The sequence below is a fragment of the Dinoponera quadriceps genome, unplaced genomic scaffold (genome assembly GCF_001313825.1).
Source record: "Dinoponera quadriceps isolate SergipeBrazil2010 unplaced genomic scaffold, ASM131382v1 scaffold424, whole genome shotgun sequence".
Taxonomy (NCBI): Eukaryota; Metazoa; Arthropoda; class Insecta; order Hymenoptera; family Formicidae; genus Dinoponera; species Dinoponera quadriceps.
The window spans coordinates 952223-978222 of record NW_014554557.1 but is presented as its reverse complement, the minus strand read 5'-3'; the positions used below and the strand labels follow the sequence as shown (position 1 = coordinate 978222).

General features: G+C 46.9%; 1 protein-coding gene across 1 annotated transcript in view; it reads left to right on the top strand.

The window, feature by feature from the left end:
* LOC106752087 (atrial natriuretic peptide receptor 1-like) overlaps positions 1–26000 on the top strand; it is a 90394-nt gene that overhangs the window by 55371 nt on the left and 9023 nt on the right. The window contains exons 15-19 of the mRNA XM_014633502.1: positions 6175–6254; positions 7377–7468; positions 19436–19582; positions 21355–21547; positions 23310–23484. Coding sequence (XP_014488988.1) covers positions 6175–6254; positions 7377–7468; positions 19436–19582; positions 21355–21547; positions 23310–23484 — 687 coding nt within the window. The remainder of the gene's footprint in view (positions 1–6174; positions 6255–7376; positions 7469–19435; positions 19583–21354; positions 21548–23309; positions 23485–26000) is intronic.

Below are 26000 nucleotides of genomic sequence, written 5' to 3'. Positions count from 1 at the left end.
GGCGGCCTGTCACTCAACGATCTGTGCGACTCGTGGAAAATGCGGCGTGTCGCGCGACACGAGAATCGTGGCGACGTTGGTGGCGGTGCTGGTGGCGATAGTCGCGATGTTACCGGTGGTGGTGATGGTGATGGTGGTGGTGGTGGCGGCATTAAATCCGGCGTATACAGTAGGGCAAAGTTCAAAGGGGTCGTTGGGGTGAAGGCAAAGACCCGTAGTGGACCCGACCGGAACGGGTGACACGAACTCGAGTGTTCCTTAATGCGGCGAAATCCCGCTAAGAAAAGAGAGAGAGGCGACGACGGGCCACTACTTAGACCTTATCAAAAATATTGTTCGAACAACCTTCCCATGACTTCCGGCTGTTTTATTGGCCATTGGCGCGAAATGTGAAGAATGATTTTCTCTCCCTCGCTGGTTCGTGACTCGGCGAAGCGGTTCGCGTGAATTTGCTCGCGGTTTCGTTCGCTCTTGACGCTGAAAGCACACGTTGACTCGCGGCAGACCCGACTTTTAATTGTCTTCGACTTTCGCTCTCACTTCCCCATTTAAGCGAGAGGGTTGCCGATGTATTCCTCAAAGTTTCGGGAGCACGTCGGAGTTGGTGGTAGAGGTCGGAACGATCGGACGGGGATTACGTAACGCGCTTCTACGACGGGAAATTACGCGCGGAAATCGATGGCGTGATTCGCGGGGAAATTTCGGAAGCGACGACCCCGTCTTGCGAATCCGGACGAAAACAGGGTCGTCGGTCGTAAAATGAGGAGGCACGAACGTCGAAAGTGCCGTCGCGGCACGGGAAAGAAATCAAAGTCGGATACGACGGTTCCAAGGTTACGGGAGACGTAACTTTCTGCTCGAGTCTCGTCGAATAAGTCGACTGTGATGTCGTTACACGCGAGTTAAACTTTAAGACGTCCATCGCGCCGCTCGTTTCATCATCGAGCGCGTAACCCGGAGAGCTCTCAGGCGATAGCTTTATTAATCGGGATTCTACAGCGTCCGACTTCCGTCGGATTAGAAACGAAAGTGACACTCCATCGAGGAATCCAGCGATCGTGATTTTCCTTCGATATTAACCCGCCTTTTCCAAAGAGCGTAGCAAATGTCCCCTTCAATCTCTGACCGGACACACGCCGCAATGATCGGGAAGCACTTCCCGTCAGCCGATTCCCGCCGGTCGAGTACAAACCAACGGCCGATCATCGGCGAGTTATCCGCTTCGCGAGCGAATTTGCGTCAGGCTGTACGTCAGAGCCGGGCGGCGAACCGTGAAATTCGACGACCGCTCGGTAAGACCGGATATTCCGGAAATAAAATCGCCAGGGTACACACGTACATACACATCGATGCGAAACGGAAGCACAGTCGCGCGCGCGCGCTCCCGACGACGAGATCGCGCCGCGTAAAGGAGTGAAAGCGAGGGGAGGCGAAGGGAAAGACGCGATATCGGGGGCGGTAAATTTTCAAGGGCTGTCCGGCGAGGCAGTTGGGCTCTGCTTGGATCGACGTCCGGGGCGCACGGAGACGAGGACGGGATGGCAGAGAGGAGTAACGCCTCCAGCACGAGCAGTCTCACCCTACCGCCGATGCCGGGAACGAGCCCCGACGGCGGGGCCAGCCCTAGGAGGGCGGTCAGTCCCTTGCTCGAGATCCGCAGGCCTCACTGCACCCTCAACTGCGAATTCTGCAACGTCTACCTCGAGGACATCTACAGGCACAGTACGTCTCTCGCGCGCGATCCGTCCTTGGCGCCACGTTGCGGTGGCGCTCGCGTCTTCTACTCTGGGATTTCGATACGCGGCAATGAATTGTGCCTGCCTCGAAAGCGCGAGATCGTAAAGATCGTGAGGAGCATCCACCCACCCGCTCGCTCACTCTCTCGAGGACGAATTCGTCCGCGGGCGACACTCGATATTAATCCCGGGCGAAATTACACGCTCTTGTAACGTAACGCAGGTCCTCGCGGCCTCGGTTCGTGTTCCGTCGCGCGAGAGAGAGTTCTAGGTGTGTATTGTAAATCGGTGTGTACGTATCGGCCTCACCGTGGTCACATATGTCGCTAATTACGGTCGATAGCGACGTCTAATACGCTCGCCGAAAATGCTTCGCACTTTTTTTACTCCCCTCCCCCGCTTTTTTTTTTCCTTTTGCCTTCGTTATTTTTAATGAACACCGGTATCGGTTTCTCGCGTGGACGTGTTAGCTCGTTAGTACTTTCACGGACACGTCGGAAATAAAGCTTCGATATCGGCTCGGGACGTGTATTGTTGTCACTGTTATTAGAATTATAACTGCGTAATTATAGTAACGCGTGTGTTATGTTATTTGTATTTTGCCAGTGTTCGTGATACTTGGTGTTTCTCGCAAATATGTTTGACTTCCTGTTTCACGCAATTTTCTTATTCTAGCTGACACCCTTTTTTCTTAGATTAGACGTTTTAAATCTGTATAAATAATTCCGCACTGTCGCAGCTCCCGCAACTGCGACCTTTCCTAACTGGTGATCAATGCGATTTGTCCAAATACCACATGCACTACGTAATGTGACGCTTTGCGGCGTCAAAATTCATCACTCATCATTTCGGTGATATGAAATTCAGTGATGTCCAGTCTCATCCACCAGGTCCACCGATGAGAGACTCATTGCTGCATCTCGACCGCGTTGCATCCGTCCAATCTCCTTAACATCCAGCCGTTGTCCCACGTCGATCGTTCTTCATTCTATTCATTTCACTTTACCGCTCCGCACTCACGACCGCTAATCGTTTTAACGATTTAACGCTCAACGATTCGATTATTTAACGATTTAACGATTTAGCGATTTAACGAAAGGTGCACGACGAATTTCAGCGCTTCGAAAATAAACTCGCGGGTCGCGAGTCGATCATTACGGCGCTTTCAACAATGTTGAGAGAGAAAATGAAGATATCTCGTTTCGCGAACGATTAAATTCGGGGAAAAAGGAAGTCCTTTCGCAAGAATTCTGCGTAACTGTTGATTCTAGATCGAAATTCTGATTTTGATTCCGATCGAAATGACATTACAACTCGTGACGCGTGAAATATTCAGGAAATGGCGATCGCCGTGATTGCTAGATATTCCGCGAGAAATCGCGAATTCCGCGTATAGTCGAACAATTCTGACGCGCAATTTTAATGCGCAATCCTGGCGCGCGATTGCAGCACGCAATCGTGGCGCACAATTTCAACGTGCATTTCTCATGCGTGTTACGCCGCTTGAAACAATTAAGGGATCACGTCGATGGAACAACGATAGAATGAATGGTTCCATCGGATATTTCGGTATTTTGAATCAAGATTACAGATTAGAAATTTGAAGCAGATATTAAGTGAATTTGGTATCTTTAAAAAGGAAATATTCGATATTTCAAATGTTCGATAACTCCGAGAAAACCCATTTTCGTAGTAAGTGCTTTGCTACCACTTTTTTGTTTTGTAACGACAAAAATATTGTCGTTGGTGCCAAAGACGACTATAATTTCTAATGAGATTAATAATTTTTTTTCTCTCAATGTACATGTAAAAATACTACAAGCCAAATAAATCGTATTAATTTTTTTAGACACACCAATCATGAATAAATCCATCGCCTAAAATCTTGATTTTTGACTCCGATTGTCGGAAAGTCAGAATCAGCCACATTCCGTTACAATTCTGGAACCAAAAAATATCGTCGTCGATTAGACACAAAACTTAACGGCTTGAGAAGGAAAATACTCGTGAATACGAGCATGTTAACCACTCGCGATTTTTCTAACTTAACGATTTTCACTTGCACACGTATATCCCAGTTTTCGATCGCGAATTGTTTAATGCATGAGCACGGGAAGTTTGTAAACCTACTTTTTAGCTGATCCCGCTCGGCTCGATCCTCCGGTGCGGCATCCGCATGTTCTAAAACTGCATCTCCTGGGAATCGCACCGATCGTGTCGCCAGAAACTCCGCCGGATCTAAAACAAAAAGCGGGTCTTTCGGTTAGTTATATTGATAAAAGTCAACATATGAAGAATACAGAGACTCGATATAGCGTATATTTCTTTGAAACAAATAAAAATCAAAGGTAGTGGATCGAGATTCGAGGATGTTGCCGCTGCTCGAGACTCTATCCTAGCGCGACGATTGCACGTGCGAAATAACATAAAGCGTCTTCGCGTGCGATTCGATCGGTTCGGATAAATCGGGAATCACGCGTGACGTTTCCCGATTGTTTAACCTCGCGTCGAAGACTCTTATGATTGATCGACACTTGCGTGCATATATTATTATTATTCCCGAGGCTACGTGACTTCCAGCCGGAATGAGAAGCTCTCCGTAAAGCACCGCTGCGTTATTTATTTATTCGTTCATTTAATTAAGGAACCTGACGGAAACGCCATACGGATTCGTTTATAACCGACGGTACTCTCCCTTTTGGGCATTCAGGCAATGCGACGTACATATCTGATAGCATACGATACGCAGGGATCGAACTAGAATTCTATACATGGATCGATTCTATACATGGACTAGCAGCTACCTCGAAGATACTTCCTTCCTTCCTTCCCTCCCTCCTTCCCTTCTATTATCGAATATCATACAAAATGAAATCCCACATGTAATTCCGACGTCTCATTCTATTATGCGTTACGTTATCAGAACTTTTGCGCACAGACGTGGGCGAATATGCTAGATGAAATGTTAAAATATGACAAAGTAAAACAGGCAGCGTTCAATGTGGAGAACGATACTTTCGCGTAAAAGAATTCGATCCTATTAAAAGCTACGTAATTTTTCGGAATCGTGAATTACGTACGGTTCTATTTTCGCTTAGATGCGAGAGCGGACGGTAGGAAGTTCGCCCTGTCACCGTTATTATCGATATATTCACGTTACCTACAATCCCTTTGGCTGTTTCCCTCAATTCTCTTTTTACGTCAACGTGACGTTTACGCAAGAGAACCATTTATAATTAATCCCGCGACTCTATGGAACGGGTATATTAAGGTATACCTGTATACATCGGCGCGGAATCCGGGAGCAAATACCATGAATGCGTTCATTCTGTTCTTGTGTAATTTCCGCTCGTCATGAAATCGGCGTGTGCACGCGACCGGTGAATCGCAAATTCCATTATCGGATCATCGTTACTTTTCACGATACGTTCCCTGATCGCTGACTTCACACGACTAACCCTTGTTAGTTAGCTCCGTGTTCATTCGCCTGCGGCATGCAATACTCGCGAAAAAAATAAGCTCACCCTTGACACGGAAACCAAGAGATGAAATTATATCGTGAAAGCAGAGAGGATGAAAGAGATCGCGAGAATTCAGTGAACGTAAATAGAAAGAGAATCAGTTAAGTGTTCCTCTTTAACACGTTCGCAATCTAACCCATGGCTTATTTGAAAAACTCTCTCCACGGGCTATTTTCAATTTTTCCCACGCGATTCTGTAAAACGCGTAAAACCCGTTTGATTTTTCCCACGAATGGACGCGGAGTGAAAAATGATCGCTGCCACACATACGTGACGCTGACAGCAACGTGTTAAATCAAATCGACAATGTTCAATAAAGCTGAGCCTGACACGAGAATCGTCACGGACGTATGACGCTGGTGGCGAGCGTGTTAAAGGAGAGTTTGCCGCATTACGGCGCGTTATTAGGGCGCGTGAGGCGTGCCGTGTCGCAAAAATGTACAAGAGACGGGCGCATACGTACGCATACGATGCGGTAAGTTATCGATACACGCGGCATTGTGCCCGAGAAGGTGAAATGACGAAAAGTCTGGTTCGCAGCTACGGTCATTTCTCGCATTCTACGGCGGCGAGAGCGACAGGCGAATTAAGGATGCAGTCCCGCGCTGTCTCGGGCGAGACTTGTCCGACCAGACGCGGGCTACTTTCACTGCGCCGCGGAAGGAACGCGCGATGTTGCGCGCGGACGCTCCAATTCGCGCGGTTACAATTACGCTGGAATCTTTCGCGGCGTTAGGCCGATTGTCTTTCAACACGTTACACGTTGCCACGTCTGTACTCGTACCGCGGTAACACACCGCGATCGATAACTCCTGCCGGTTCGACGGCACACAGAATATTTTCCGCGCCCTTTATCAAACGATTTTTCCACCCTGCTCTTTGAACTTTCATGTCAACGTGTCTCACTCTTGTTTCAGAAATAGTCGAGGGCGTCAGAAGAGGCGGCGGCTCACCCCTCAGGCCTGTAATCGACGAGGCTACCGTGGTGGAAGAAGAGGTAAAATTTAAAATATGTTTCAAATATGTTTGAATATTTGACAGTTCCGTTAGACTGGATTTACGCTTAGTGTAGTAAACATCTTTAACCTTTGGCTTTAACATGTTCTCTGCCGGACGGTTTTTCGATTATTTTCTGTTTACGCTGCCTGGGTCGCATGCGCTTCACGTTATCAAGATTAGTTTTGCTTGTGACATATACGTTATAATATTTATATGCGCAGAAATCAGGAATTAGGAAGGAAAATGACGTCCAAGACGCGCCGCAAAATAAAGAAATAGTTGGCTTAAAAAATTTGTGTGCATTTGCACAGTTTATCGTCAAATAAAGAAAGAAAGCTTTTCGTCTTTAATATCGTCAATATTTAACATTAAAATGCTATATTATCTTTAATGAAAATAATACGTATGTGAACTGTGCTTCGAACAAAATATTTATGATTACAAAAGCATATCGCGATGTATTGTGCAACATATTAAACGTAATTCTTCACAATCATTACAGAATGCAACTACTTTTATGAAATTTCCCGCAGTTATATCGGATTTTCTCAACATTATTTTCATAGCAAGCTTTGCAAAGTTGACTTATAAAAGTGAATTAAAAAAAAAATAAATGAATTAAAAATATAACTATCACGCCGCACTGCCGCTCCAACGATGTGATAAATGCATGATATTCCGATATCAATGTATGATCATACGAAATGTTTAACGATAAGATTTATTCAAATAACGAAAATATGAAACACACACAGTCTAAACGGGAAGTTTAACGTGGAGCGAATACGCAGCAGCGAGCGTATTACGCGCCAAATTACCAACGTAATTCCCAGCGGGAAGCGTTTCCAACGCTACCAAACGTCGCGATTCCTAAAAATTTATGCGTTGTTGCGACTGTTATTTTAACAACGTAAGGAACATCTTTTGTCAGAGGAATTACGTTACATTCTATTTTTTCGAATGAAAGGCTGAAAGCTTATATTGTATCTATTGTAGGTCCGGACTTACTCGTGCGTTTATATTCGCATGGCGACCGTTGATTGCTCCCGGTGAAAGCCGGGATTCTCACTGCGAGAGCGACGAATTTTCGAGACTTTTTCGACGTTACTCTTTTCCGCAGGTCGCCACTCTAATGAGACGATGCTGGGCGCAAGATTCCGCGGACAGACCGGATTTTCCGGCGCTGAAGCAGACCATCCGTAAACTCAATAAGTGAGTAATTTCTTCCTGCGAATTACCCAGCTCTCCTCCCGGCGCGGCCATAATTTTCTACGATTTACAGCGGGTCGGAGGCGCGTTTTTAATTACGATCGAGTCGAAACGCCGACAACGTCACGTACGAACGTCGCGTAATTCGTCCGCGAGCTCAGAGCGGGGCCTCGAGCAAATTTTAACGATCCGCTCTCTCTCTCTCTCTCTCTCTCTCTTTCCCTCTCATTAAGCTAAAAGCTCCAAGCGTCCAACCGTGAGCGTGCAGCGGATATCGAAGCCGCGATAAAAAAAAGCGCGTATATCGTCCTTTAGAACGCCGATAAACCTTGAGCAGTGGGTGAAACGATCCCGCGAGCGCGCCGCCGTAAAACGCCGGAGTAACGCTCGAACTATCAGGAGAATGCATTAACCGCGACATCGAGGTATTGTCCGTGTAACGTTATTTCCGTCTCGGTGTTCGCGCATTATCTCGGGATTCTCTCGGCCGATTTATGTAAAAACGCCGTCCGCCGGCGGAGATGACGGGGAACTCTCTCTTTACCGAGCGACAGGTCGCGTGCGACGATATCGTGAACAATTACGCGAGAACATTAAGGTAGCCGCATAACCGCGTGATATCCGCGCGCGCGAGGAGAGACGCGCGATTCGGGTCGGACGAATCGAGCGGAGCTTGACTCCCATACACGGCGATATCGCCGGGAACGACGTTATACGTATTCAGCAGGGCGAATTGCAAAGGCCATTGTGCCGGCATAAAGCGCGGGAGCGCGAAGGTGCGACGACGAGTGCAACGAGTTCGTGCCGCGCGATATCTCCGCGCGAGTAATCCTTTCTCCACTCTTGGCGCAGGAAGCGGGCAGCCCGCTCTCTTCGCCCGGATATTGGCATAGCTCTCGACCTTCCGGTCTTTCCGCTACGGTCTCGCGCACGGAGGAATCCGAAGGGTGTCCGGGCGAACGCGCGCGCGCGCTGTGGGCGCGGTAATGCAGTAGATCGGTAACTTGGAGCGCGTGAGAGACAGAATGCCTTCCGGCCGTTCCTCTTCGCCGCGCGGTAAAGCCGAGAAATAGGAATGGGGAGGACGGGCCGACGAAGAAAGAGCCGCGTCACCGGCGATCGATCATCGGGAATCACCGGAGAGCGCGGGATCCCTCCGGAGAAAATCGGCCCCGGCTCTCCTCCCGCGAATTTATATACAAGTCGCGCGACCCAACGATCCACGAGATTATCTTCCCCAGGAGAGGATGTATAAAGCGTCAGGACGCAGGCGCCTATCGTCCTTCCGGCGGAGAGATGGGTCGCTTGAAAATTCCCGATCGTTGTCTCCCCGTTCCCGGAGATTTCCCCGAGATTCTCGCGGCCGTGAGAACGGGATGAGGTCGATTCGCCTTGCATAATTTTATAGACGTAATTCTTCTCACCTCGTTTCCGCGCGGTAAGCGACGGAACCGAGGACTTTCCATTCGGGACGGAATGGCGATTCGATCGACGCCCGTTCGATACCTCCGGACGGATGGTTGTTTCGACCGACGACGCGGCTCGTCGCCGCGTTTGATCGAGAGTCGGCCCGATCTCATTTAACTTTGACGTCGTTTTATCGTCGCGCCGCGCGCTCTCGACAATTTTTATTTTCATCGCCGACCGCGACAGCGCGGATCTGATTCGTACCGCCCCGACCGCTGCCCCGCGTCGATCGATGCTGCGTTGTCAAATATCCCCGTTTCGCTCGATATGAATTCCCCATTCGTCGCAACATCATATTTATCTTAGATTCCTTCGACTATGTACACACGTTATAAATGGAAAGGAGTTTTTACGGGACTAAAAATCGCGGGAAGATAGGACGGCCCTTTAGGAGTTTAATCGCGACTGCTGTACTTTGGCGGAAATTTCGTACACTTTACGAGCAATTACTGAACTATTTATTAATTTCTGTCTAGTAACTGAAGAGTAAAGAGTAAAACTGCCTCGGAATCAAGATATAACCGCTTTTCCTGCAGTTGCCGCGCACAAAAGACGTGCAGAATCTGCACCCATTTACTAAACGAAAACGGAATGATAAACGGAGGGAAAACTATTCGATTCATTGCTAAGCAAGCTTGCTGCTCATGAAATAGGCAATTTTGTCTCAGAACGTGGAAGCTTAGGCGTAACACTAACACAAATTTACAACTGTTTGCGCGACGCATCGCACAAACGTGCTGCAGGCGCGGAAAGCGTGAAGCGAACGCAGGGAGATTGTTCGGGAATGGAGGGCGCCTACGCGCCCTTTTGAATTGATATTTGAGAAGCCAGTTATCTCTAGCGAAGTCAAGCATCGCGTGTTTCGCAACGGTTGGCAAAGTTCCGCGAGGACGCAGAGAACGCGAGCCTGGAAGACCGGGCTGATATGCGGACGGCCGAATGAAATACATGCGCCGGCAATATACGCTACATTCTCCTATAGATTCGTTAACGCTGAGTTAGCTATCGCGTTTCGTCCTTGTTTCATTGTTCCCCTCCCTTTTTCACTTCCATCATATTTATCGCCCGTTCCGCCGTCCGGCGTTCGCGCGGTTCCCCAGAAAAGTTTTCTATTACATTCGTTCACCTCGTTTCGCGAGAATTTCCATCTCGCGACGATTTCGCGCTAATACCGGAGAGCCGTGAAGCCGAATGCAGCGTATTCGATTGAAATGCCCCAGCACGCATGCGAATGGACATCGGTGTAAAGGCGATCGGGTATGTATGTAGCGTGAGGGAAGCATTGAACGGCCACGCGGTATTCAATGCGCAGCGAGCGGTGTGATTGGCAGCGGCAGATTAAAGCGGACGATAGCGTCGTCGCGATTCTCTCTCTCATCAGGAGACTGAATTCGCCGCCGATAATCGTCGGCATCGTCGGCATCGTCGCCCGTGCGAATTTTTGCCGAGGTCCGTTCATTACGTTAAAGAGAACTTCCACCGTGTGCGTTTTTTTATTCGTATCGAGGCCAGAGAGAAATTCACCGTTACCAAATGAGGATCCCGGCAAAGAAGCGTTTGGAGGGTCCTTTGATCGGCACATCGGAAATTATTTGAAGCAGATGAAAAGACACAAGAACGACGTCCCGCTACGTCGCCGGTACTCGTGTGATACGACCCGCGTATATTTTATAAATATATATATATATATATATATATATATATATATATATATGTATTTCTCGCCTGCGCTCCTCGCGTATCCGCCGGTGCGTCATCGTTCTCCTTTGATTTCGCTCGCGCGAGTTATTAAATGACGCGACGAAAATAGGCAGAAATAAAGGAGAAAGAATAGTGCGAGATATGGAAGAGGTTTCCGTGGTTCCCGAAAAAAAAAAAAGATAAAACGGAAATGAAGATTGGTGCGACAAGAGAGCGGTAAAGGATAGATAAACCGAGGGGGTGAAAAAAACCGAAAAAGGAATTGCGGTTAAAGAGAAAAGAGCGTTCTCACGGGGGTAAAAGTGAGAGGAAACCCGGGCGAGAAGAAACGAGCGTCATCGATTACGTAGAACGGAATTTCTGTCAAGCTTGTTATGCGCCGCGTTAAAACAGGGCGCGAAGAGTTCGAAAGATGAGTCGTAACGTTCGCGTAAACACGTGCATCTGCTCGCGACGATGGTCTTCGTCTTCTCACCTGAAAAGTACCTTTGAAAAGTTACGCGATATTCTCTCTTTCGAAAGAACATGCGCTTTAATAGCCTTCTAGGATTCACTTTCTATCCCGGGACCTTAAGAAATTCAGAATTTAATTTCCACTCACGAGACCTTTAAAATGGAGAGATTATCTCCTACGGAACGAGTCTTAGGCTTTTATATAGGACCCTCGTACTAGTATTACATTATAAATCACGTTATATTCTATGATAGGTGCGGGACAACGCGCGCGAGGAATGTTTAATAATCCATAACAAAGAACTTTACTGCCGTAAGATGTCGTCTCTTGTATTTTCACCGGCTATAAAAATCGGCCGGGAAGATGCCTCATAAAAATATTTTATCCACGAAATATGTCGTGTGTGCGTGCGCGTATATATATATATATATATATCACCGTTCGAGAGAGGTACAGATTTTTTCTGCAATAAAGTTAAATAAAAACTTTTTGTAAATCTTCAGATATTCAATCTGACGCTAGAAATGGGTCAATGAGGGCCTCAGACGCGAATGTATGGGCTTAAGTAAACAAAAATACGAGCGTTACGCCGGGAGCGTTCGTATATAAAAAGAAACCAAACATTTCGAACCTTTTCCTGAGTCTATCTCGATGGAGATGAACGGGACAATAACTTGTTTCTGTTGCGTGTACAAGAGCGTCCGATGTTACGTTTGTTACTTTTCCCTTATTTATATTTGTTACTATTCGCGTATTCTCATTGGCTCATTTATAAAAAATATACTTTATGTATCAAGGTGGATTCACCTACGAATATATCAAATCGATTTTTCCGGAGCGAGAATTCTCTCGGTCGCGTTAACGATTTACTTTATAATGTGCGAAACTAAAAAATTGTTTTTTTAAATTATATCGGGGGAGTGCGGAAAGCAATTATTTTTTATGAGAGAAGTTGCCTTTGTACGAAACTCGTCTGCCAGGGAAACTGAAAAATAAAATATTGTTCGTTCCACGTACATATCCGCGTTATTAGACCGTTTCAATAATTGAATAACACGCTGGCCATTATTCACAAATGCGAAGTCCCTATGGACTTCGTTATATAGACCGATGTATTTAAAGAGGAGCGATTGATTGCTTAACACGATCTTTCATTTCACATATTTCGTCGTTTTATTACTCATTTATCTCGTAACCATGTCGTTCCTCTAATCTACTTCTATCCCTTTATTCGTGGAATACATCTCGAAACGTATTATCGCCCGGAATGTATCATAAAGCAAAAAAAGGTTTCAAGAAACACAAATCCGCGCGACTAACCATTTTCAAGATATTCCCCTTTGTTCTATAAAATACGTTCTTTTTACCGTTACACGTACCTTGAAATGGTTAATATCCAGGGGATCCACTAAAAAGGCTGCTTCTCGCTTGGTTGCCGTCTTGTCTGCACAGAGCCCTTGGATATCTAAACATTTATCCATCCACATGCCAATGACCAGGTATGATTCTTTGGACAGGTGGTGAAATATATCGACGTTGAGGTTTGAATATGCGTTGAACACCGTTGATTATCGGTGAATCGCGAAGCCGATATTTCAAACGACGACAACCACGAGAGACACTAACCCGAGGCATTAAATCAGCACGCTAAACAGTTTCCACTCAAAGCTCCCAAGTTCTGTTCAATCCGCACAGCACGACGCTAATCCTCGCACGAGCTTTTTCTTTCGTGTCTCTACGTCGACTCGTTCGCGAGTTACGACCCTTCAAACTTTCGCTAGCGTGAACGCCGCACACACTAGCGCGCTGCGTCCTTCGCGCGAATCTACGGGTGAATGACCGCGTGGTGGAGCGATCGTGTGGTGGGGGGAGAGGGCCACGTAACGGGGGACCACGTGCTCGAGCGGCCAGCTGTTCACGTAGGAACAGTCGGCGCGGTAGTGGGGGCAAGTCCGCGTTACGTAACACGACACGCGTGAAGCGTAAACAAATGCACCATTCGTACGCCCGAAGCTTTGAGGGGAAAGGCGGCGAACGTCAAAGACGTTGAACGGTACGATGTAACTGTCGATTCCTTCGCTTCTCGAAGTCGTAAAGATTCGCGGAAACGTGCATTGTAAAGCTGGCGCGCTTCCGAGAAACATGTGTGCATTCGGAAATATCAGTCGTATCGCGAAACGCGTTACCACAGAGATAAGACGCGCAAAATCCCGGTAAGTCAGTCACGATACTAACATACAAAATTGTTTATATTTGAAAAACAATTGTGTTTTCGCTCTTCCGCTCAGTACGGTGCACACTATCCACCACATGGATGCCGAATACTTTCTTCGATACCCCATGTACAGATTAAGATCCCTCTAATATGCTATTTTAACAGTCGCCTATTTTATTCGCCACTTCGAAATACGCAGCCTGCATATTTCCCAGCGGGAAATTCCCCTTATGACTTTTACTAGCATTCGAGGTTTTTTGTTTCCGTTATCGCGAGACGACGTTTCGATTAACGAATTTCAATACTCGCGGGAGTCTCTTTCTCTCACCGTGCTGTCGATTGTCAGCGGCGAGGGCTTCGTTTTAGAGTAACGTCGGGAATTTCCGCTGGGGAATTCATTTCGGAGAATGGCGCATCAATCTCGCCAACGCTAACACGATTGCCGGCACCTCTTTGAAAGACAGTATCTATATTAATAGATGCCATAGTACGCACATCCACGTAAATGTGCATTCTGCGCGCTCGGAGATACCAGGCCCGGTATTACGCTGGCGCACGTGTGCGCATCGTTGGCACGTGTCCGTGCGCTGCACAGCTACTCGTGAACTAGATCGAGCGAGATAATTACGTTTGATACTTCGTAAGGGAATTACCCAAACAGGACTATGCGGAAGCTGGCTGCCGTTGACGTTTAAGGGTTGTAAAGTGAAACGCAAGCTCGGCGCGTTCCCCCAACAGCTCTGAGGACGCGTTCGCGAGATGCATAATGAAGTTATTATCGTAGACACAAAGGGGGGCATAACTTCTGCGCTCGTCGTCTTATGAGTCGCCACTTAAAAAATTATTACAAAAGAATCCCGCGGTGATTGCGTTATCTGCAGCCGTGTGCAACTTCACGGTATCGCTCGCGGCTCTCCTCTTGCTTAACCGTGTCTTCTAAATATCGTTCTCACATTCACCGTCGTTTTATTATCCGAGGTATTTACCCGCGTAATCTGAAGTCAGTCGAAAGATCCGATGTAAAGCCCGGGAAACATTTCGGCCGCGGGGAATACTGCTCGAGAGATGTTCCGCCCGGTGAATTACGTGACCGCGTCACAACGAGCTGGCGAAGCAATTTCCTTGTTATTTTACTCACGAACTACGAGAGACGGGGTGGGAATTTTCTCGTTCTTCGATTCGCTCGCTCGCGAAAATTCGTCTAGCTTTCAGCGCGCTATGCGTAATTTGGGACGTATAACAACGTTTGCCTCGTCAGCCGCGCGCGCACGCTTGTCACTTTTGCCCTCCGGACATTATGTCGCTTAATCGCGTAATGTGGCTTTCCCGATAACTCCGTCGCCTGATATACCGATCCGATGCGTTTCCGGTATCGGAAATTGATTTTCGAACGATATGATTGAAAAGTAGCCGGGAATGTTGTTTCCCGTGAACGAAATACGGAATAAGTCGCTTCTGAAGTGAACAGGAAGATCACCGAGAAAGCGGTTACGTTTGCTTGGAATGACCGACGAGAATAACATTAAAGAAGAAAGGAAAAATTCCGCTCGTGTACGGTATTTTCGAAGGTAACGTTGCGTAACGTTTGAGAAAACTCGGCGAATTTATTCAAGATCTCGGAAAACTTGCGGCGAACAAGAGGGAATGTTGCGATAACGCCGTGAAGAGAGACCGAGCGCAAAGATGCTGGCGGCGGACTCAGCAACATGAATAATTAATGTTCAGCAAATTAGCTTGTCGACTCGTCGCGCTTGGATCCCCTACTTTTATAATTATTATATAATTAAACTCGGTGCGCGCAACGTTTCATACGCAAACGTTGAACCAGGATATGCAGGGACACTTTGGCGTCCTTATAATTCCACATATGTAAATACCGACCGTTATATGTGATTAGCGTTTGTAATGCGAGATTATATTATTATTAAATATACGAACATTGGTGGGATAATAAATAATTTTCATTAATTGCCAGTTCAGTTAATTTATTCAGTCGAGACGCTTTCGCCGTTAATCGGAAGAGAAGATTCTCTATCATTCACTATCATTTTGAAATCAAATCCTTTCTTTCGTGGCACCCGAGTCGAAATTTCGATGCTACTCTGACTATGCTTTTAAGGATATAATTTGCGCCTACATGGACTGCTTATAGGCTAATAAAAATCTATTTTGATAATACCGACGCTTTTTAACTTCTCTTTTGAACCTTCAATTTCACAGATTGAATTCTAACGCCACCTTCAACGGCCTATTTTGATACTAAAACAGCGAAAGCAAAAAATTAAGACTTTAGTACCAAAATAAGGGTTATTTGCCAAGATTTAACATAAGGCCAATCTTTTCGACTCGGGTCGTTACGTGTCTAAAAACACCATAGATGTATATTTGTTACACATCTGTAAGGCAGCTTTATCGGCGTTGCGGGCTCATTGTTAATTAGGCCCTGCCCGATTCGCGGGAACAATTGTCTTTGATAGCGGACTAATCGATCTTATTGGTTCTCGGGCCTCGGGGAATGCCTACCGCATTCCGTTAAAGCCGCTGAAATTAAACGAAGCCGCGAAAGCACGGAAACGTTATCGATCTTCTCTCGCTTTGGGGCGGCCGCTCCAATCTTCCGATATTGGACGAACCGCTAATTTGCAATGAAGAGCGCGTGTTACTGCACAGATAGAAAGTCGATTTATACATTTGTTCGGAAATCCGCGTGACGACTATGAACGCTGCAGAACGGTCCGATGTACTCTATCGCGTCTGTCTTCTCTTTCGGTTTCACAATGATTACTGTACGAGCCACTCACGTTGAGAACGGCGCGAGACCGGGTATTAGTGGCTTCGAAACGTCATGAATTTCAATGTCACTTTCAAAACGTCAACAGATATAAACTGACGTGTATGCGATATTGTACGGGTTGAAATTTCGCTTCGAAGATCAGCCCTGGAAATTCCACCGAACTTGTTCAATGAGGAACTTCCAGATATCCCGGGAATGGAACTTTTGATTCTACATTGATCCTACAGATTCCACGCAATTTGAAGAATAATTAGAAACAATCTCAAGACGTAATATTTTACGGTTTACATATGAATGTCAGGATTTTGACTCGGGATCTTCCTTTATTTCCGATGAGTTTGTTAAATGTTCGAGAACATCGGAAAAATCGGGAAAATCGGAAAAATGTAATAAATAATTAGACGCACCTGGATATGCGCATCCAGCATCCTAATTTTAGGCTGCTCCACTTCGAACAATACACGTTAGAAAAAAAAAATAGTTTGTTGAAAACAAGTGAAGACAAATTATTGTCTTCTGCATATCTTTTCTTACCGAGGTTAAACTTGAAAAAAAAAAACCTTTTCAATTTTCGCCTGAAAATCGCGCTATATTTCGAATGCATTAAATATAACCATTAAATGTGTTACGAATGCAAACAGAATGTAGAACCACACGTATCCATATTTACGAATTACTCTAATTAATATGACGTCCTATGGTCTTTATTCTACTCCTCTCTGCTATCAGAGACTGTTACGCAAGCTAATAGACCCCTCTCCTCTCGTGGCGTGACATAATTGTTGAATGGCCTTTACAAAACAAAAAGCCAAATATCTCGATGTCGATTAATTAGCAGTTTATTACGCGATTAAACTACATAATTCCGGAAGGTAAACGCGATGCATGTATGCGCAGCTTATGACGCAAATGTTGTCGTACATCACAAATTACGCATAGCGCGCTGAAAGCGAAGTGAACTTTCGTGAGCAAACCAATTCAACATTATGTGGTCATTGTTAATATTGTTAATATAATTAAACATTATGTAGTCGTTGTTAATACTGTTAATACTGTTTAGTTTTTGCTAATTAAGCACAATCGCACAATCCTGATTCTTTTATTATTAATATTAGTATGAACTCTTGACGAGCAATTATACCTGTTGATTCGGTTTCTTTAATTTAGATAATTCCTTAATTCCTTAATTTAGATAATTCCTGCCTTTGCTTTGGGAACAGATCACGTGCGCGACGCGCATCGGTGGGAAACATTTCTATCGAGGTCTCAATGTGGCCAAAATTCGCTTGGAAAGTCGGTAGCTGACGTTTGACATCGAGCAAATGATATCGATATTTTACACGTCCCTTCCTATTATCCTTGAAATAGGTGTTCTATTGTGTCAGGTTATCCTGATGACTCAAGAGGAATTCCCCGGCTGTCGAAAGCTCTTCCGTTCATTCTTCCGCAAGAATAAGCGGAGAAATCTCAGCGTCCCGAAGCGATGCAGTCTTCGACGCCGGCGTTAGTATTTTTATCGGCAAAACGATAATCAATTATCCTTCATCGCTGGGTGGAGCTTCAAATCGCGGAGATTTATGTTCGCGTTGCTTCGCTTGACGTATCGGTAATGAAAATGTATTCTTGCTTTCTTATTTTCATTACCATCAAATACTACAGGCGCGCGCTATCTCACGCCGTTGATCCCTAAATCCTTTCCAAATAACCTCGAGCTGTTAAATTACAACCTTCGAGCGGCGACTTCTCCCCGCGCTCTTTTCCACGCGCCCTTCTTCCGTTAAGATTGTTATTAAATTTATCTTTTTCTCTACATCAACATGCCAATTATTACTAAATTCAATTCAGTTAAAACTGCTCCTTAATGATAATATCAAGGAAAAACTGAGATAAAAATGAGAAAAGCCGTGAGGAGCGCCTCTCGGCCTTTTTTGTTATTAAATTATTTCTCTCCAACATTAAAATACCATCCGCTAAGATTAATTTAATTTCGCAATTACTCCAAGTGCTATTGTGCTTCATCAAGCTCGACGCTTGTTACTTATCGCTACCCACCATCATCTACTTAATGCGTCTCTGCAATGTCTTGTTAACGTTTTTTTCATCAGACTCGCTCCAGAAACCGAACGAACTTTCTTTTCTCCCGCGCAAAATGTTTCTTAATTCTCATTACGTATTTCGTGGCTGTCCTTTCACACGCGGACTTTCTTCTTTCGTGCGGACTCCTTTGTTCATTCGTTCGATTTCGCGAACGCTGTGACGTTTTTTGCGCGTCAAAGAGAATACTGCCGCATTTAAAAGCGCAACTCGACCATTAATGCCGCGCGAAGCTGCGTATTCCATTTGTTGAGATGTTATTCCTAGAAAGAACACTTCCACGGCTGCGCCTCCTTTTATCATTTCCCCACGTAATTCTCATCTCGCTAAGAAACTCCGAGTTCTCTTCCGAAATAAGACGGCGCTCTATTTAGGAATTACGGGGGCTGCATTGAAGTACGTAAATCTCGCTCTGGGAAAAAAAATATAATACACTCTCCGATTTTATAATGCGTGACAGTTAGCAGGCGGAAACGGACTTTTCTTCATTTCCCTCGGAGAACATAAGCCCGAGATGTTGAGACACTGTGCGCTCTCGTCTCCTCGCGAACCACTTCGGGGCAAACGCGAGCGCGAGAAATTCATAATTAGCACGAGGAAAGCTCGGTAATATTTTGAACGAAGCGGTCACCTCGATTGCGGCACACTCGCGGGATTTGATTGTCGCGATATCGCGAGCGGTATCAGCCCTCTCATATCTGTGTGTTGCAGATATGTTGTATGTCCGAGCGCGGTCGCGGCGATTGGATTAATTGTCTTTGCGAGGACCCGGCTGTCTCGATTGTGGTTTATCCTATCTCCCGCGTATATCCGACCGTGGATCGCGGCTTGCTGCGCGGCCGGAACGATATATAGGTCGCGCGTCGCGCGGGTTAAATCGAAGAATTCCTCTCTCCGCGTCAGAGGCGCGATTAATATCCGGATATTGATAACCGATCGCGTCCCGCCGCCACTCTGTTTAATATTTCTCTTTATTATCAATCGGAGAATGCGGCCAGTTGCGAGACGGAATATAGACGCGCGAGAAGACCCGACCCGACTCGATATACGCAGAAATGCCGGGAATCTTCCGGCTCGTATTGAAAGTACAATATGCCACCTACGTTCCCGGCTCTAACTGGCACTTTCGATTGCAATTTTACATCGAAGCCTTCCCCTTCGTTCACTCGAGCGCGACTCGAATATCGTCCGCTTCCCTCCGCTCCGAATAGCGACTGATGTGGAGCACGTTTTCGTACGTTTCAGGGACGCGAGCAGCAACATTCTGGACAATTTGCTGTCCCGCATGGAGCAGTACGCCACGAATTTAGAAACGCTGGTGGAAGAACGCACGGCGGACTACCTCGAGGAGAAACGTAAATGCGAGGAGCTCCTCTACCAGTTGCTGCCGAAGTAAGTCTCACGGAACGCGAATAAAGCAGAGCTATCCTCCGAACGAGATCGTCGTTCCATTAGCCGCGCAAGGTCTCCCACTGAATTCCCTCGAATGCTTTTCGTATCCGCTTCGAGAGAGGACCCGTAAATATTTAAACAACCGTATTACTCGGCTGTTTCGAGCAAATCCGACGCACGGGATTCGATCAATTTCGATGTCCGACATTTATCGTTTATTTTACATCTTTTATCGTAAATCTCTCTCTCTCTCTCTTTTTCTCGCATTCGAGCGTTTCGAAATTGTGAATTTTTCTCGCGCGGAAAATCGCTTATCGAGCTTCGCCGTTGGGGGATTTATTAATCTGACGCCGGGCGTAAAGCGATCGCGCATAAATGTATGCGCGCACTTATCCCACCGGACGTATGGGCATTAAAACCGCTAATTAACGCAAATGAAAACGGTAATGATCAAATGGCTCTTACGCAAAGAAGCAAAAACGCTTCGCGGTAAATGGCGTAAATTAAACGGGGTCGGGAAAATATGCTCGCGTTGCGGCCGCCGCGAAATCGAATACAGCGTAATATGGGAATGAAAATGAATCGGTGGATTTCGTGCGATTTGACCACACGGCGCGGGGGTACGATCGTACGGGCGGTTATTGAGAGTCGGTCAACCTTGAAATTGAAATTGATCCGGGAAGAAAGAGGAAAAAAAATGAGAGAGCGGAGGAAAAAGGAACGAATCCAGGATTCGGCGCGCATTCGCGCGAGAGCGAAAGAGCAACGAGCGAGGAGAAGACGGCCGGGACAATTTCCCGGGGGCGTCATCGGGAAACATAATCCGCGGAACTGCGAGCTGCGTAATTATACGGGCGAGCGTTTTAATTTACTTCGAAGGCCGCAGCGCGACGTGGCAAGGTGCCTCGAAATAATTTCGTCGATCTGCGAGAGCGGCTCGACACACGCCGTCTGCCTCTCATATAATTGTACCGCAGGGGGAGGCTTGTTACCGCAGGGGGCGTAATAAAGCAATCAGAGATTTCGCCGTCCGCTCGAAAATATTACGTATGCTCGCCGACGCTGATTCCGATGAGGATCGATGGCGGGATTATTAATGAATTTTTGGCCTTGCGCCGATCAATCGAGAACCGGCGCCCCCCCCCGGAGAGCAATGTGGCACACGTACAGGGTGTTTCACTTATATTTAGAGCAGTGTGAGAGAGCGAGAGCGTGTCGCGTGAGCTCCGATACTCCGGCGTGCTGCTCTGTATGTAAGCGAAACACCCTGAACATGTACCACGCGCGGCCGAAGATGCTCATTTAAACGAAGGTCCCCCGGGACTGCTATGCGCGGTTAAGAGACGCCGTCTAACTTCTCGAGCGAGCGAGCGAGCGGGCGTGTGTTAAGCCTAACGAAGTTTACGAGTACGGGGCGAAACGGGGAAATTCCGCCGCAAAAACTTCGTCGTCGTCCGTCGTCGTTGGCCCCACCGTCGTGCAACAACGACGTAATTAACGGGAGACCGAGCGGTGATGTTTAATCGATGTCACGTTGCGTCGCACCATCGCGACCTGAGCGCTCGCATTGTCGAGCGATGCGCTTCCTCGGTACTTCATTTGGGGGGGGGGAGGGGAGGGGGGAATTGGCCCCGAGCGAAAACGCGCTCGTTGGCTCGGGATGAAAGAGAGGAAAAATTGTCCGGAGACGATTTTCGCCCCGAAAGACGTTCGTGGCTCCGCCCGTTTCGATCGCCCTCCGTGAAGGACACACTCGTTTGTCTCGCGAGCAGATCAGTGGCGTCCCAGCTGATCCTCGGACAAAGTGTGATCGCCGAGACGTACGACCAGGTGACAATCTACTTCAGCGACATCGTCGGTTTCACCAGCCTGTCGGCCCAGAGCACGCCGCTGCAGGTGGTCGATCTGCTCAACGATCTCTACACGTGCTTCGACTCCATCATCGAGAACTTCGACGTTTACAAGGTGAGTATTGACCCGCTTTTAAGCGACCGAGTCCGAGGAGTGTGATATGGAAATGACACGGCTCCCGGTACAAGAGATGAATATTTTACGTGTAATAAGGTCACACGACGTGCTTCGGGCCACTCGACGATGAACTTTCGCAACACAATGGAACAAAGTATCATAACGCGTGCGATGACGTCACGTTGTCCCAATATCGCGGCTTCTTCCGGCGCGCGGAGTTGTCGTAACGACGCGCGCTTTGTCCCGCTTTTCTCTCTCGCGCGCGCCGGACCATAAGTTTTCCTTTTCGAGAGTACGACTTCTTCAATCAAGAAACTTTCTCTCCCTCTCTCCTACTGTTCTCCCATATTCTCCGGTTATCTTTCCCTCGCGATTTTCCAGCGGTTTCGCCTTCAGGTTAAACGATCATCCGGGATAACGTATCGCTCAACCAACACAAATCGTATTTCTCATCGAGATCCCGAGACCTGATTCTATATTTACGAGATCTGCACGTGGCATCACTTGGGGTAGCCATTCGCGCGATTCCCGAGCCGTTACGGCTGACGTGAGCCACAGCATGGGAGAGAGAGAGAGAGAGAAAGAGAGAGAGAGAGAGAGAAAAGTGTGGTAATTCTATAGGACAAATTGCTCTTGATTCCTTGGAAGATTTCCCACAAATAATACACGATTATTGCCCGTGGATCCGAATCTTCCTCTTGCGCAATACTCACGTGCCGGAATCGCGTCCACGAATGATTACGGTGATCAAATACGAGAGTCGTCATGTACGGTACATAAATTTGCGAATGTGTAAAATCGCCGTGATAAAATTCAGCGGCGGTGATAAATTTGTTTGTGTATGCGAGTACAGTGGAACACGTCCGTTAGTAGTAGTACGATCGATAAAGCGTGGTATTCTATTTCCGGTAGTCTTAGTTTTAATTTAAAATACGATCCCCGGTGTAGCGCGCGATAGCTATTTGATCACCATAATTATATACTTAAATATACCCCTCTGAAAAACATAGCTCTAGTTTCGCTGGAGTCCATTAATTTCCTCTAATTACGGATTAAACTCTCTCTCTCTCTCTCTCTCTCTTTTGTTTTTTTCACTTTAAAACTTTTTCTCCTCTCTACATTCACTTTTTAACACGTTGAATACCGGTACTGAGCGTAAACTTTTGCTTACTGTTTATGCTTCCGTTAAAGCTTCTACCTTTATTCAACGGGCAAAGACGACTTCGTTTAAAACGAGATGAATTTGCAAATTTCGAGGAAAATATTTTTCACCAGAATTCACTGCAATTAACGTTCTATTGATATTAGACGCGTCAGCAACGTTTCTTCGAACAGTCTCCATTGTCGTTTTATAATTATATTGACATTGATTAGTAGAACTTTTTCGAAAGCAGCGGCAGTTCGAGAAACACGACGGTTCTCGTTTATCGTCCCTACAGTATTTTCGCTCGTGTCGGTTCTACGTTGACTATATTGCTTAATCCGTTTACCCCTCTTCGATATTGCGAACTTTTTGAGGCCCCGGTGTCCTTGTTAAACGTACAGGCGACGTTTCCACGGACTTTCCTCTACTCGACACCTTTTTCCCTCGTAATTAATCTATTTAATCCAAATGGAACACACAGCGGACGACGATAAATAAATTTAACACGAACACTTTTCTACGTTGTCCTTAAGCCTCTCTCTTTCTCTCTCTCGTCATATTAGATCCCATGATCGAGAACACGTCGGCACGCAATTTTTCTCGATTCTGCTCCAGGTGGAAACGATAGGGGATGCCTACATGGTCGTGTCGGGATTACCAGTGAGGAACGGCATGAATCACGCCAGAGAGATTGCGAGGATGAGTTTAGCTCTCAGGGATACGGTAATGACGTTCAGCATTCGACACAGACCGAAGGAACAATTGAAGCTTCGGATTGGCATGCACACCGGTGAGCCACCGATATTTTTCTCCGATCGCGAGACGTGAAAAAAGATTCGTTCCGACGCGATTCTCCCCCTCCGGCCTTGCGCCGACTATCCTGTAACCGAAACGTTAGCTTACGAAGGTGAAATATCTTCTTTGATTTGTCGTTTCGCGAAGTCACCTGGTGGCTCCCCCTTGAAGAATTACGGTATCCGACGCTTTGCGGAACGGTCGTATAAATCGAGTCCGCTTTACGCCGCATTACGGATCGATTTTACGCTCGCTTGCTGCGAAGGTCGGGAACACGAGTTCCAGATTAGTATCGCGACGGCGGCGACGAAGGCGAATTAAATCAAATAATTAAAGTGCCTCGGAGCAACTTCCAGTTGGAAAATTTCTTTCCATGGGAATTCGCTCTCGCGCCTTCGCGAGCGCCGCACGGATCGATGCCCGCTGGAATTGATCCGCGGAAATTGGACCGTTGGAAAAGCAGAAAGCCACATATCGTTATGAAAGGATAAATGGCCGCGCCTGCCGATTAACGACGCTATTCTTTCGTTCTCGCTTCCATCCCCGTCTCATTAATCTTTCTCGTGCAGATAAATTCATGGGCGTGCTGACCCTCGCAAGTCACCCTCGGGCTGTTACGTGACGCGAGAACTTCTGGACAGTATCTCGTCCCGTTTCCATTTCCCGCTACAATTTTTCTCGGGTTTGCGTTGCCGGTGTCACGTCCGGCGTGACACCGAAGCGACGTCCTTTGAGATCACGTGGAACTTAGATTACTCCCGTGTCCTCACTCCGGCTCAATCGGGAGAAGCTCTACTCCGGCCGCTTAGTACGCACACCGACCGCTTTATCGTATAATTGATAAAACTAATTACTTTTTAAAGTAAAACCAGGCGCGTTCTCTCGTCGTTATTCGCGAATTTAAGGAAGTTCTACGGCTCAGTGTCGTATTTTTAGTAGCGTATTAACGAGGTCACTCGTAAATTTAGTACTTATCAAGCAAAATTACGTTTCCCTCTTATACATTTGTTTCACCACTTAAATAATAAATGTTAATTTGATTACGAAGTTGAAGTAGGCATATATATACACCCAATATTACAAATACGAAAATATTGTTTCTTTATTTTTCTTATTAACGTTACATTTATGCATCACTTGATCTAATAAAGATGTACCGATAATACAAAAAAGAGATATATATATATATAGTCTTTATTATCACAGTAGTTTTTCATTCAGATCTTATTTTCATTTCATCAGAAGAGGATTAAAAATAGAAATTACAAATAGCACGCTAGTCTCACGAAATACGATGCAAAAAGTGTCAACTTTAGTTACAAATAACCTTCGACCCAGATCCTGAATTGCCGTCGGACTTTCGACGTCGCTTTTAAACGCGATAGATCAATTCGCAATTATTTCATAATTTTTTCCATTACTTGAAGAGATGCGTGACACATTTAATTGTAGCGGCCGGCCGTACGCGCGTCTGCTTGCAGGACCATGCGTGGCCGGCGTCGTAGGCCTCAAGATGCCGAGATACTGCCTGTTCGGCGACACCGTCAACACAGCCTCCAGAATGGAGAGTAATGGAGAAGGTAATTAACAGCACAGTCGCAACTCTCGGGTAGGAACGTCGTCATCGTCTTACGACGGTGGCGACGCGGAAGCGGAAGATCCGGGGGAGGGGGTTACGAGGTTACAGACGGGCGTTTAATTAAAGGGTAGAGGTAAAGACGCGCGCGCGCGGCAAGGGCAAGGTCGCTTAAAAGGAATTCGACCCTGTTTGAAATCCGTTTCTGCCGGGGCCGCGCGGTAAGCTCATTTCCAATCCACGGCCGCTTCGTTATCGATCCCAGCCGCCGGTCGTTTTAATCTCCTCGCGCGATCATCGAGGAAATACCGGAGCCGCCTAAAACTATCGATCGATGTGTCCCCTCGGGCACTGTGTCACCCGTGGTATCGATTTTCGGTAACAAGGTTGGAAATTAGACGCGTGCTCCGCCGTGCGCGGATCACGGTCGAGGTCTAATTAGGAAACGAAAGGCGAAGATCGCGGAGCGGTTTCGGCTGTTTACTCACGGCGGGGCCGCGACACGCGTGCAATTTGGCGCGCCTCGTTTATTGGCACGCTTATACGGGGTGCGCACGCGAGTGTGTATGTGTGTGTCGATGAATGTCGCGTGGGTGGTTTCCCCTCGCCGCGGATCCAGATGGCGGAGATGGCAAGGACGCGACGCAAGGCGCCACGCGGCTGTTTATCGAGTCTCCTCCGTGGCTCTCTCGTCGTTCTCCGAGCTACGGGCTTATGTAGCAGCCGCGTTAAAGTTTCCGCGTGACGGATCGCGGACGGACGATTGCGTTTCGGCCGATTCGGGAACGCTCGATCACGTAGCGCGCGTGACACCGCGGCGATCCGCCGCGCTACACGTCGCGAGCCGCGCGTTGCCGAGTGTCCGGGGGATTAAACGTCCATCTGGGAAACGGAGCGTACGCCGGGACGTTCTGTTTACAACGGCCAATGGGAGA